Below are 12,354 nucleotides of genomic sequence, written 5' to 3' on the forward strand. Positions count from 1 at the left end.
GGGATGCAGTGCTTCTTGATTGCCCATGCTGTTATCTCGTCCTGCTTAATGCCTGTGTCTGTTGATAGGTGTGTGAGGTGTTAATCCTCTAGTTTGAACATGTCTGCTGTGGTGCACACTAGGGAGCAAACTACTCCAGATCATTGTTTCAAGGTCATAAAAATTCAGCACAGAATATTCAGGAGCTTTGGCTGTTCTTGGGGTGCTAGTTTTACATTTGTTTTAGCATTCCATTGTAGATTATTTTCTGTGTAGATGCTCCCATTCTGTTACATATATCAGCCTTGTGCTCTTTGACTGACAGGCTGCCAAGCCGTTTAAAATCCACATGCAAGTACTTTCTTTTTCTTTCACCTCTGCCACTCACTAGAATGAATTCACACTGGCGTGGAGTGGGATAGCTCATTTAAGCACCTACATCAGCAATATCCAAGTATTTCCTTGTATTCAGTGCAGGACAAAGGTCATGGTCAGCAGAAGAAAGGGTCTAGAAGAGCATGTGCAGATGAGCACTGAAAAGGGAGGGAAATGCAGTGACCCAATGCCAAACTTCACTCCAGCAAAAGACCTGTCTGAGTTTAGTTGGATGAGTTACTGTCATAAGAAGTCCTGGCTTTTCCCACCCCACTTTTCTGGGCTGAGCACCAGGTGCTCAGCTGTGCTGGTACAGCTGTATGTGAGATCACAGTCAAGTGTGAAATTGTGTCGATTAAAAGCACCCCTCCCAAATAAACTTTTCCTAACCCAGATAATGTCAGTGAGTTCTTTCGCAGCCTAGCCCACAAACAGATGTCCTGGCACAGCTGAGAGACTGGCATTCAGCAGCTTTTAAAGCCAGAACTGGCATATTATTGAATTATATCCTACATGGGCCAGGCATTTGTGTGAGTCAACCACAACACTAACACAACTTGACTGCTGCTCTTGTGCAAACGGGCTTGTTCAGAGCTAGTCTGAACATCTTTGTACAGCACTACATTGTGCCACAGATTCCCACTCTCCAGCTTTAATATTAAGGGACTTTAGATAAAGGCTTAATCATGTAATGTTAACACAATACATTGGGTAATGGTTAATATATGTTATTACTAGATAACATCCAGAATCTCCTAAAGGTTCATTACTGAGGTTGCAATGTCAACCATTTTAACATTAAGAAATGGTAGCACACAAATTCCACAAACTAAACTGCTCTTCTGTGTATGTGCCCATGCTTTATCAGGGAATCCTGATGAAGGATTGTATGTGCTTTCCTGGAAGAAGGGAGGGAGGTGCACTTTGATTTTAGAAAAACAGACACATCCTATTTTGTGGTATCTTACTGATGCCAACATGAGCCACCAGCAGGAAAGGAACTTCAGCTTTAGCCAACAAACTATTAGCCAAGCTCATGGTGTCACTGTTGAGGGTGGTTGGCAAGTCAGGAATTGAGTATTCCCAATAAAGTGTACTGTCCTCCTTATCCTCAGCCAAACAATGATCTTCCTTCCAGGTTTTCATTCCAGTCCCACTCTGTGTTTACAGCAAACCCCTATCTTAGTCATATTGCATCTGTTCCATGCTACCTCATTTTCTTACTAATCAGTGGCAGTTTCCCCACTCTGGTTTTGGGTGTCTTGTACCCTGCTGTCAATTCACGTGGACTGAGCTGCTCAGAGCTGCATTGCCCGGGGTGATCCTGCTCTGGCCCACACTGAAGCATGTCCAGTGCAGAGAAAAGACGTTGGGTGCAGGGATCAAAATCTATGAATCTCTGAAAACTGAGAATTTTTCCCATGTCCCAAGGATTTTATACCCTGGACAGTTTTGAATGGCTTTTCATGGGAATTGAAAAAGGTGTTACAAGGACAAAAATTTCAGTTCCTTGCTCGGAACACTAGTTTGCTTCAAGGAAAATATTGCTACTTATGGACAGTCTTTTTTGCTTTTTTTCGATTTTATAAATGGTTTAAGTAGTTTCACTGAAACTTTGCAAGACTTTTCAGCTTACATCAAACAGCTAACATGGAAACTTCCAGATTAAGTAATTAAAGCTTGGCAAAATTATAAGCTTTTGATATCTGAATCCTAAGACAAGGAATAGATGAACTGAAAGAACTAGGAATGCTTCAGTCTTACCTGTAATATCAGAATAAACATGGAAAATATCCTGGTAGCAGGGATTAGGAGTGGGCAGTCTGAATTTTTAGATCCTGCACTTGAGCCTTTAGATTCTACAACGAAGAAAGAAAAAGATGAGGCCTTTGGTGTGAGTGTGGCAGTTTATAAAAGACAAGAATTCCAGAACTGGCAATATTGTCAGGTGAGGGAAGGGCATTTGATCAGATGTGTTTTTAAAGATGTCCTCTCTGTCTGATGGGCACTGTGTGGGCGTCAAAGGATTTGCCTTGTAAAGGTATTCCTGAAAAAGATCAATGCATGTGGGTTTTTATCCCACTTCCCAGGTTTGCTCTTTTGAAGATATTTTTTGTGAATTTAAAGATGGAATAATAACCCATATGTAATTTCTTAAGTATAAAAACTTCCCACGCTCACAGCGTGACATGTTTATAAATCTCAGCACTTTGGTTATGGTTGCTTATTTGTTTAATTTTTGGGTTGTTTCCCAGTATCACTTATGAGCCAATAATTATTTATCAGCTTTTTTTTTTTAATTGATGACACAGGCCATATCATACCATTGATTTCTGAACAGGAATCTTGCTGGAATCAGCAAGGCTTTCTGGGTCAAAAATGAATAGAAATGATGCAATGCTTGGATTAGGGCTTTTGTAAGGCAGGAGGAAAAAGGACATAAAAATCTAGTATTAAATGTCTCAAAGTACTTCTTTTGACTCCCCCCCTCCAACTTTTAGAAACCCAACTGTATTGATTTTTAAACAATGTTTAAAACAGCAAATTCAACAACAACTACAAAGCTCAGGGATCTCCTCTGTGGGCATCTTGCCTTTTAACCTGCAGCCCAGAGCAAATTTTTACAACTACATGATAATCTATTGCAAACAAAGGCTTACAGCAGATGCCTGAAACCCCTGGCTGCAGCCTGACAATTGCAGTATCAGATCTAAATCGCTTCCATGCCACTGCTGCATATTTTTGATGCTGCTGTAGATGGGTGAGAGGGGAAGATGACAACCCACCAGAGGTACATTCTGAGTGTTTAACATAGTGCCAGTCTTGGAGAATAAGCACAGAGCTGGAAAGCACTCTTCCCATGGCTGTGGTTGGCTCCCTGTGTGGCTCCTGAGCAGCTTCATAGCCCCTCCATGCGTTAATTTACTTGTCTGTAAAGCAGGGACAATCATTCCCCCCCTGGGGCAGCCCAGGGGCCTGCTCTTGCTGGCAGCAGAGCTCAGTGAAACATGGCACAGTGGGGTTTGTCAGGGCAACTGGCTCAGGTTTGGGGCCAGGGCTGTTTGCCAGGACCCCAGCCTCTTCCTTCCTTCATCCTTCGTTGCGTGTGACACCGAGGCCAAATTCAGTGTTTCCTTCAGCAGTGGTTTTAGCAAAGCTGCTGAGCATCCCACCACCACATGGGTGACCCCACAGGCATGAGCCACTTGCAGGCAGCCACCATCTGTGCCATCTGCCTGCAAGGCCTGGCACTTTGGGATGGGGCATGGGGTGGGGAGCATGGAGGAAGCCACCAGGGCAGAAGTGCATGATGGTGCTTGTGCTGTAAAAAGGGAGTAGCTGTACACAGGTAGGGCCAGCACCAATCCCTTTCAGCCTTGTGTTTCTCAACAAGTAGTAGAGGGGATGCCAGGGCAGGGGTATTCAGGGCAGCTTTCAAGACATGGTCTTGGGCTGCAGGATTCTGCAGTAGTGGTGGAGTGGTAACAGGAAGGCAGTGGTGGCCAGGAGTGATCCCAGGAGAAGCAGGTAGCACACAGCCTCTCCAGACAGACTTGGGGACAAGGGGCCCAGCAACCTGGTCCCCCAGCCCTCAGCTGCGGGCTCCCCTAGCAGCACTGGTTAAAACAGGGCACAGGAGAGCAAGCTCTGACACACTGTCTACTGGAGGGTTGTCACCAGTCCTGAAATAGTTGTTTCTCATGCTCTTGGTCTGCCAGAACTACTGTATTTTTCCTTTATTACAGTGTGCAGGAAGCTCTCAAGTCCCAGCCTGTTCAGGGCTGTGCAGGCATGAAGCAAAGGGCAGAGGGGACAGATAGTAGTGTGGTCTGGTACATAAATTGTCTTGAGATGAATTCTTGCTCTTTAGGTGACTATGTGATCCTCAGCATTAATGCTAGTCATCATCATCTGCTTCACTTTTTGTTCTTCATCCACATGGCCATTTAGGGTATGGCTCAGCTTAGAAAGGGAGACAGTTCTTACTGCACGTTTGGACAGGGCCAAACTCAGTGAGGCCCCAGCCTCAGCTGGTCACTACGGTTATATGAACACTAACTTGGAAAATACTCTGCAGGAAGCCCTGCAGAGGCTGCAACATGATGGAGTGGGGTCAGCCAGTATTGGCTGTGGTGTTGCTTGAAAGACTGAAGCTGTGCAGCGTGGAACAGCGAGTGTGGTGGTTGTGTGGTGTGGCAGATGGATGCTTGCTCCTGGTGTGGTGCTGGCTGGGTCGGCTCGGTGCCTGTGTGCACATGTTAGGTATGTGGTGTGGAATTTGGAGGGTAAATATTGATGTGGCATTGTCTGAAAACAACCCTCTGTTTTGAATCCTGCTCGCAAGCACAGACAGCTCCCCTCTAAGCTGCATCCTAATCCCCCTGGAAGCCTTGTTTGGCATTTCTATTGTGGGCCTGTCTCCAGAAATGTAAACTTGCTATTAATGACCTTTTTTTCCTCTTAAAATTAGGTGAAAAACCTGACAACAAATGGAAGGCTGGGGCCTTGGTCCCCATGGCAACTGTGTGAGCATTCGGATGGGGACAGCACAGGCTCCTGTATGTGTAGATCACGTTCATGTGACAACCCTCGTCCTCGCTGTGGAGGTCGCAGCTGTGAAGGGGCCAGGATTGAGGTTGCAAATTGTTCAAGGTACGTCAGCATTTTGTGCTTCTTAAGGGAACAAGAGTTGTGTCTGTGCACAGCTTAGCTCCTTCCTTGTGACCATGTCATTGTATCCCAGCCAAAGTGAGGTGTGTGAGGTCGAGCTTGAAGTCAGTGTAAAATGAAGAAACCCAAGGGCTCTGAGTGAAGAGCACTCAGCCAAGGCTCTTGGAAGATGAGCACCCCAAATTATTGTACCCTACACTGTGCCTTGGTTTCCCTCAGTTGTACAGTGAGTAGTGACCCCTCAGGAGGAGGTGAATAAGGCAGAGGTAGTTGTCAGCCAGCTGAACAGCAGACTAAAAAAATCAGAAAGCTCATAACTTCTCAGAGTTTGGGTTCCAAGGCCGCATTGCCAAAAACAAGCAGAGCTCCTTCAGAGCAACTCCTGTAAGGACAGGGCTGAGCCTAGCTCCAGACAAGGCTTGTTTGCCTTGTTCTGCAAGTCTGTGACCTGTCTGCAGCACAGCCTGTCTGCTGGGCAGGTGGGAGCAGCACGTCATCCTCTGGCAGCGAGCGGGCTCGGGAGACGGCCCGGGGACGGCGCCGGAGCAGCACAGGCAGCTCAGCTTGTGCCCAAATGCTGCCTGCCCACAGAAGCCTGGAGCTCAGCTTTGGCAGTATGGAAGCTAAATGTCCTCCTGTGGGGTGCCCAAACATAGCCATGGTGTTTGTGTCCGTGGTACCCCACCACCCTCAGACTACATCATGTCATGACTCAAGGGAAGATGATGCAATAGTGTAAACACTATTTAACCAGGGTGGGGGCAGCCAGGATTTTGCTAAATATTGGGTCAATACAGTTTTAATCTACTTTATCTTCTCCATAAACATTAATTCCATTAAGGACATCTGCCTCTTGACTCATCCCTGGAGATCAGTGCTGGTCTTGGCACCAAAAATTCAGCAATATTCATGTTTTAATTGGCATCTCTCCTTCCAGTTATGGGCTGTGCTGCCCAAAAGGTGTGCAGTCATTCCTGCCCCTGTGCTGCCACCGTGGGCTGAGCAAAGCCTTCCCCAGGCAGGCTTTTTCTGTCAGTGGCAAATGGAAAACATGCCAGTGGGATGGGTTTCTCAGCACTGCTCTGATGGCAAAAGAGGCAGGAGCAGCTTCTAAGAAGGGGATGAAAAACAGATTATTCAATCTTAAGACATAACAAAACAGCATGGTTTGAAAAATAGGGACATCTGGTCATCCTACATCCGCTTCAGCCCTCAAATTTCCTTTAATTGACTTCATACGGCATTGAGATTTCTTTCTGCAAAGAGGGAGTAGGATGTTTAAAAATGAGTTCTATTAGAAAGCTGGAGATCTGAAAGTGGATCTGCTAAAAATCCTGAAACACAAATAGATGTTAAGAGCTGTTGGGTTTTTGAGGATTTCTTTAGTAGAAATTACTTGCCCTTTTTGCAGCAGTAACAGCAACCTTGCATTTGATTTTTTTTCTTTTCATGATTGTACATATAATCTTTCTTTTGGGTTAAAGAGTTGGGAGGTAGTAGGTGGTTTAAAACATAGCAGAATAAAATGGAATAGTAGGATTTTTATATGAGTGAATTTCTTGTTCTTTGACCTTGTTTAGGGTGGGAGAGGGGAAGGGAGAGGGATGAGAGAACAAGAAGAGGAGGGGGGAAAGATCTAACAGGGTTCTGAAATAAAGCTGCCAAGAACAGGCAAGAGTTGATAAAAAACACAAAAACTGTGAAGGGCAATGTGGGTTTTAACTTTCATCCTCTTCCCTGATTGGTGCTATGCCAGGAAATATTTCTTGCCAGCAGTGTTATTAGTTCAGTAAATGCTTTGAAAATTAACATCTGTTTTCAAGCTTAGCTTTCAAGTCAGTGAGCACCTGAGTTGTTTTTTGACTAGACTTTTTAGAAAGATTTTTCTTTATAAAAAACACACCCCAGAAAAGATATTTTTTGGCTTAAGGCACTGAAGTGTCAAGATTAGACAGTTTTATAAGACACAGCATTACCACTGGCTCCGTATGAAATGAAACCTGCAGCACAGAAGAGATGAGATATGGTTCCTTCTCTCCTGCTTCAAGGTCCAGTGCTGCCAAATCAGAGGAAGGTGAGCTTTAATAGATGCAAGATTTTAAAGATGAAAATGTTGGCTTCTGTGTAAGCACAAGTTTGAGGTACCTCACACAGCAGCGTGGCAGGAGCCGCCTGCACGTGCTCAGCCTCTCACAGGAGCTTTGGCAATATCTCCAGCGCTGAGGTGTGAACTAGGGGATTTTACATCACACTGGCTTCAGGCTGTGTTACCACTGTTCAGCAGAGATGTGATCACTCATTAAACCATGAAACTAGATCCTGCCTCTGAGCTCTTAATTGCCTCTGGTTTCTACAGATTTAAGGTCACAGTACAGTGACGTCTGCAGGTGGCCATGAAAGCTAGAAGCAATTATTGTTATTTTTAATGAAATTTGAGATTTCCATTTAATAGGATTCAATGCTGAAGGCTTTAGGAATATTATATATAAGAATATACAAAATATTATGAGGTTTGTGATAGAAACATGGGAGCTGGCAGTGGTGTTGCTGTAAGAGATTTAAAGCATCAATATGTACTGAATTAGCAGAGGGTAGGTTTTTTACATCCGTTGGCACAACTGGCCTTCACGATACTCAAAACCTGAACTCTTTGTGCAGAAGTGTTCAAGACATAGACCTTTGGGATCAGCCATTGGGTCAGAAGAGCAGGGTTATGAGACATGGGGAAGATGATGGGGGAATAGTCAATCAAAGTTACACTAACAACGCTATTGCCCAGCAAGTCCTAGGAGACGTTTTCAAAATCATTCAGCATTGTCTTCATTCTCTTCCTTTCCAATTCTTAGAGACTTCAAAGGGAGGAAAGTTAGGCCACTGCTAAGCACTTTCAAAACTCCCTTTTAAAAATCTCCCCTGATACAAAGTCTGGTTGAAATGAATAATCTATTCTCCCATGAGTTCAACACTTCCCCCATACTCTGTTCTCTCTTACCCTCTTTGTTAGAAATGGCGCTTGGACACCGTGGTCTTCCTGGGCCCCCTGCAGCACCTCCTGTGGGATTGGCTTCCAGGTCCGGCAGCGATCCTGCAGCAATCCTGCTCCACGGTATGGGGGCAGGGTCTGTGTTGGACAGAGCAGGGAAGAAAGGTAAGAGTTGTCCTTGATGGTGTGTGTTCATTTCTGTGGCTGTAATGTTGGCAGCTGGAAGTGGTGGCTGGGAATGCAGATTGAGGCTGTTGGGCTCAATGCAGAAAGCAGAAGCAGTCCCAGAGCCTGGGAGGCATGCGGCTGTTTACAAGCATGGACACTCTCTTTCAGTGAGCCTGTGAACGTCAGACACTTCAGAGCTGCCCTCACTCCCAAGCAGGACCCTTCAGGCCTTCACAAGTATTCCTGTCCCACACAGAGGGCTGACTTCCTCACGGAATGCAGAAGCTGTGCCTGCTGTTTGCACTGTAGAGTTTACAGGCACAGTTACTCTGTTCTGATCTGTCCCTGGAGTGGCAGCTGAGTATGTGCAGCTTTCACTGCCAGTTGCACCATTCCCAAGTCTCTATTACTTGTTCTGATGCTCCAAAAGCAGTTCATGACAAAATACAGCTTAACTCACAGATTCAGGGTTGAGTTTTTGTAGGGCATGGCATCAGAAAAACATCTTTTTTCCCCTCTAAGCTACGAAAATTTCACACAAAATTACTAAAACCTAATACTTTCTGAACCTACAGAGCCATCTGCACTATAATGCTTCTTCAAGCTTGGCCCCTCATGAAACACGTGCTTCAAGGCATCCCAGCTTCTTTCCAGGCCTGACATTTCATTAAAGGGCACCTCTACTTGGCAATAGGCTGTTGCTTGTCCCTTGAGTGGTCACTAAGACATATGTCTCTGCATTTCTCAGAATAAAAAGAGCAATTCATTTCATTGCCTTGTTTCAAGACATTTTAATGTTTGGTTTGATTTGTGTCCATTCACAATGGTCCTTTTTGGGTTTGAAGACTACCTCTGAGTAAATTGCAGTTCTGTGTGATTAAATTTGAGAACAATATTGGTTAAAAAGCTGAACAAAGTTACAGTTACTTTTGACACAGAACATGAAGTAGCATTCACGTAGGGCCTGCTTTTAGATGCATATAGCATCTGGTTGCAAACTCCAGTTTCCTAGGGTCGAGGCAGAAGTAAAAGCCAGATTGTGTGAAGAGAAGATTGTCAGGTGTTTAGCACTTGCCATTAGTGACAGATGACTGTTGAGTTGTCCTCCCACCAGTCATCCCATTTAGAATATTTACTATCCACTCTCCCTTTTTGTGACACTTGGGCTTCAGTTTATGAGCTCTTTTGTGGACTCAGTGTTTGTGGAAAAGTTTTGAGACAGAGCACTTGAGAAAACCTGATCTCGACCATTCACTCCAACTGTCTCACCGAGCTCAGCCTGATTAACCACCCTCATTTGGTACAAAGGCTACATTTCTCTCCATGGACAGGAATATTGCTAATCTGACATTGTGTCAGTCTCTGCTGGCTCTCTGTGCATGCATCAGTTGTGCCCAAATGCAGTGTGCAGTCTTGCATCTCGCACCATTTTGTACCTCGGATGTGCTGACGTGGAGTTTTTTGAGCAGTGCTCTTTCTTCTTTCAGATTCTGTAATGAGAACAGTCCATGTCCATTACCGATTTTTTGGTCTTCATGGGGACCTTGGAATAAATGTAGCGTGAATTGTGGTGGAGGGATTCATTCAAGGCAGAGGTCCTGTGAAAATGGAAACACATGTCCAGGCTGTGCTGTGGTATGTATTGTTTACTGACATTGCACGAGGGGCACCTGTTGACAGTAGCATCAAGGAACAGGATATTTAGCTCTTCTCTCCACTGTGGTTTTATTTCTCAAGCAAGAAGAAAATGCTGTCCTCAGCTTTTGCTGGAGAGGATGCTGAAATGAACTTGGAAACAGAGGGGTGGCAGATTTACGGACAGACTGGTGTACAGAGTTACTTCCTTAGGCCTCTGTAGGCTGATATCAAGTCCTTCACCTGAAAGATCTATAGATGTTCCTTTCTTCTGTCCCACTCCCAAGAATTATCCTGTTGAGTCAAGGAGGCCACACACACATCAGAAATGAGTTGCACTGTCATACTTGAGTAAACAAGAGATCCAACACCCCATCTGCTCTTTTTATTTTCCCTTTCCTGTTCCGGCAGCTGTTTCATGCAGCCTTTTTAATTGATTGTAGGGTTTCCTTTCAGTGTAAGCAGACTTGATCTGGAACCTCCCATTTCTTCACAAGCTGTTTGGCATTTACACTAGAACCATGAAGTCCTGAAGCATTGCATTTCTTCCCCTCTGCCAGAAAAGAGTTGTTTATTTAGTTACTTTAAATCAAGAACACAAATGTTTATCACTGGAATTCCTTCCACTGGTGACGAGAATTGTAAAACCCTCAAATCCCCCCATTCCCAGCCAGCCAGAATGTTGTCTGTGTTCAATGGCTGCTGTAGACCAAGGATGGCAAATGGTTCATAACCTTCACTAGAGAGTTTGAAAAGCCAATCAAACTAAAATAGCTGTAAGAAGATCTACTCTAAACCCATATTAAAAATAAAAAAATAAACTTACAAGGAATAAACCTTACTGACATTTTGTCCTCTTGGGGCTCCTCTTCGCTGACCTGAGAACAGCCTCTCAGGGTCAGAGCAGAAAACTTGTTTGCTGTTATTATTATCTGTTGCCTGAATTATTCTTCTGCCCATAATGAACCAAGCTGTCGAAGCCCCACAGGATTTTGAGTCAGCAAAGAAACACAAACCTGAGGGAGACATAAAACCAGCAAGCACAGTTTACCCTTGAGGTCCACCTGAAGCTATGCACCACCACTGCTTCCATAGTCACCATATTTTGTGCCATGCCCAGCACTGACCTGTGCCTGTGAGGTCAGAGAAGGTGGATAGGGATTGTTTAGGTCCAGAGGGTACCCCTTACTTTCTGAAGTGTAAATAAACCTCTGCCAGTTAGGCTGCTGCTGTTTAATAAGTAAGGAGGAAGTGGTTTTCCTTCTTGGCAGGAATATAAAACCTGCAACCCGGAGAGCTGCCCGGAGGTGCGCAGGAACACACCCTGGACCCCTTGGATGCCTGTCAACATCACCCAGAGCGGTGCCCGCCAGGAGCAGCGCTTCCGCTACACGTGCCGGGCCCAGCTGTCAGATCCCCATGAGCTGCAGTTCGGGAGGAAGAAAACCGAGAGTCGGTTCTGCCCCAACGATGGCTCCGCAGTGTGTGACACTGACTGTACGTCCTGCCAGCTCTGAGGGACCATGGGGCAGGCCTGGGTGTGGTGGTGCAAGGGGGATCCTCTCAGAACAATAAGACTGTGTCTGCAGTAGTGTTGACATGTAGGACTGGTGTCACTGCAGAGGGGCAGCGATGGGGAGAACCCTGTGACATAGACAGACAGTTGTGAGCTCTGTGCTTATGGCAGTGTATAGATTTGTTCTTGCTCCTGCCAGGCTGCCCCAAAGACAACAGGCGAGTAATGAGGGTGTAAAGAAGAGAAGAGCAGTTCTCAGGACAGTGTGTCTTTTCTTTCTTCCTGGAGCTCCCCTTGTGCACTGTCTCTCAGGTTGTTCCCTGCAGTACTGCTGTGATGCAAGGCAGCATCTTGAGGGCACAGTCTGGACTGCCACAATTTGCTGCCCAGGGAGGTCATTTATCAGGGTTATCAGTAAACTCAGTTTGTATGGTACAAATTTCTTTTTCTGTCTAGCTTAGCTGTAGCTCTGGGAAAAAAAAAACTCTTGCTAAGGGCTTTCAACAGAAGCTATTCTGCAGGGCACATAGATCCTGATTGTATTCATGAGCTGAACCCCTTTCTAAAAGCCCAACAACTGGTTAATCTGTGATCTTATGGTGTCTTGTTTGTTTTCCTTGAAGCTCTTGTTGATGACCTCCTCAAGACTGGTAAGACCTCTGCACGGATTATCAATGGGGGCTGGTCCTTTTGGGGGGCCTGGTCTTCCTGTTCCAGGGACTGTGAGCTGGGCTTTAGGATCAGGAAGAGAACATGCACAAACCCTGAACCTAAAAATGGTGGCTTGCCCTGTGTGGGGTCAGCGATGGAGTACCAAGACTGCAATCCTCACCCCTGCCCAGGTAACCATGATCATCTTCCTGCATGAAATTCAGAGGTGTTTTCCCAAATCTTAATGGTAGAGCAACAACAGCAAAAAAAAAAAAAAATCAGTATTTTTAAGCTGCCTTTTTTTTGTTTGTTTGTTTTTCGTTTGGGGGACTTTCCTTATTTTTTTAAAGCTATTGTAATGACCCGTGTATGTGAT

The 12,354-nt window shown here is 45.2% G+C and overlaps 1 protein-coding gene across 6 annotated transcripts in view; it reads left to right on the forward strand.

Moving 5' to 3' along the window:
• SEMA5B (semaphorin 5B) overlaps nt 1-12,354 on the forward strand; it is a 271,422-nt gene that overhangs the window by 228,740 nt on the left and 30,328 nt on the right. For all 6 annotated transcript variants that reach the window (XM_042040534.1, XM_042040538.1, XM_042040539.1 and 3 more), the window contains 5 exons: nt 4,826-5,007; nt 8,030-8,173; nt 9,664-9,811; nt 11,083-11,308; nt 11,951-12,169. In XM_042040534.1, coding sequence (XP_041896468.1) covers nt 4,826-5,007; nt 8,030-8,173; nt 9,664-9,811; nt 11,083-11,308; nt 11,951-12,169 — 919 coding nt within the window. The remainder of the gene's footprint in view (nt 1-4,825; nt 5,008-8,029; nt 8,174-9,663; nt 9,812-11,082; nt 11,309-11,950; nt 12,170-12,354) is intronic.

This window comes from Corvus kubaryi, unplaced genomic scaffold (assembly GCF_017639235.1).
Source record: "Corvus kubaryi isolate FWS band 111438036 unplaced genomic scaffold, C.kubaryi_AGA036_p1.0 37396, whole genome shotgun sequence".
NCBI lineage: Eukaryota > Metazoa > Chordata > Aves > Passeriformes > Corvidae > Corvus > Corvus kubaryi.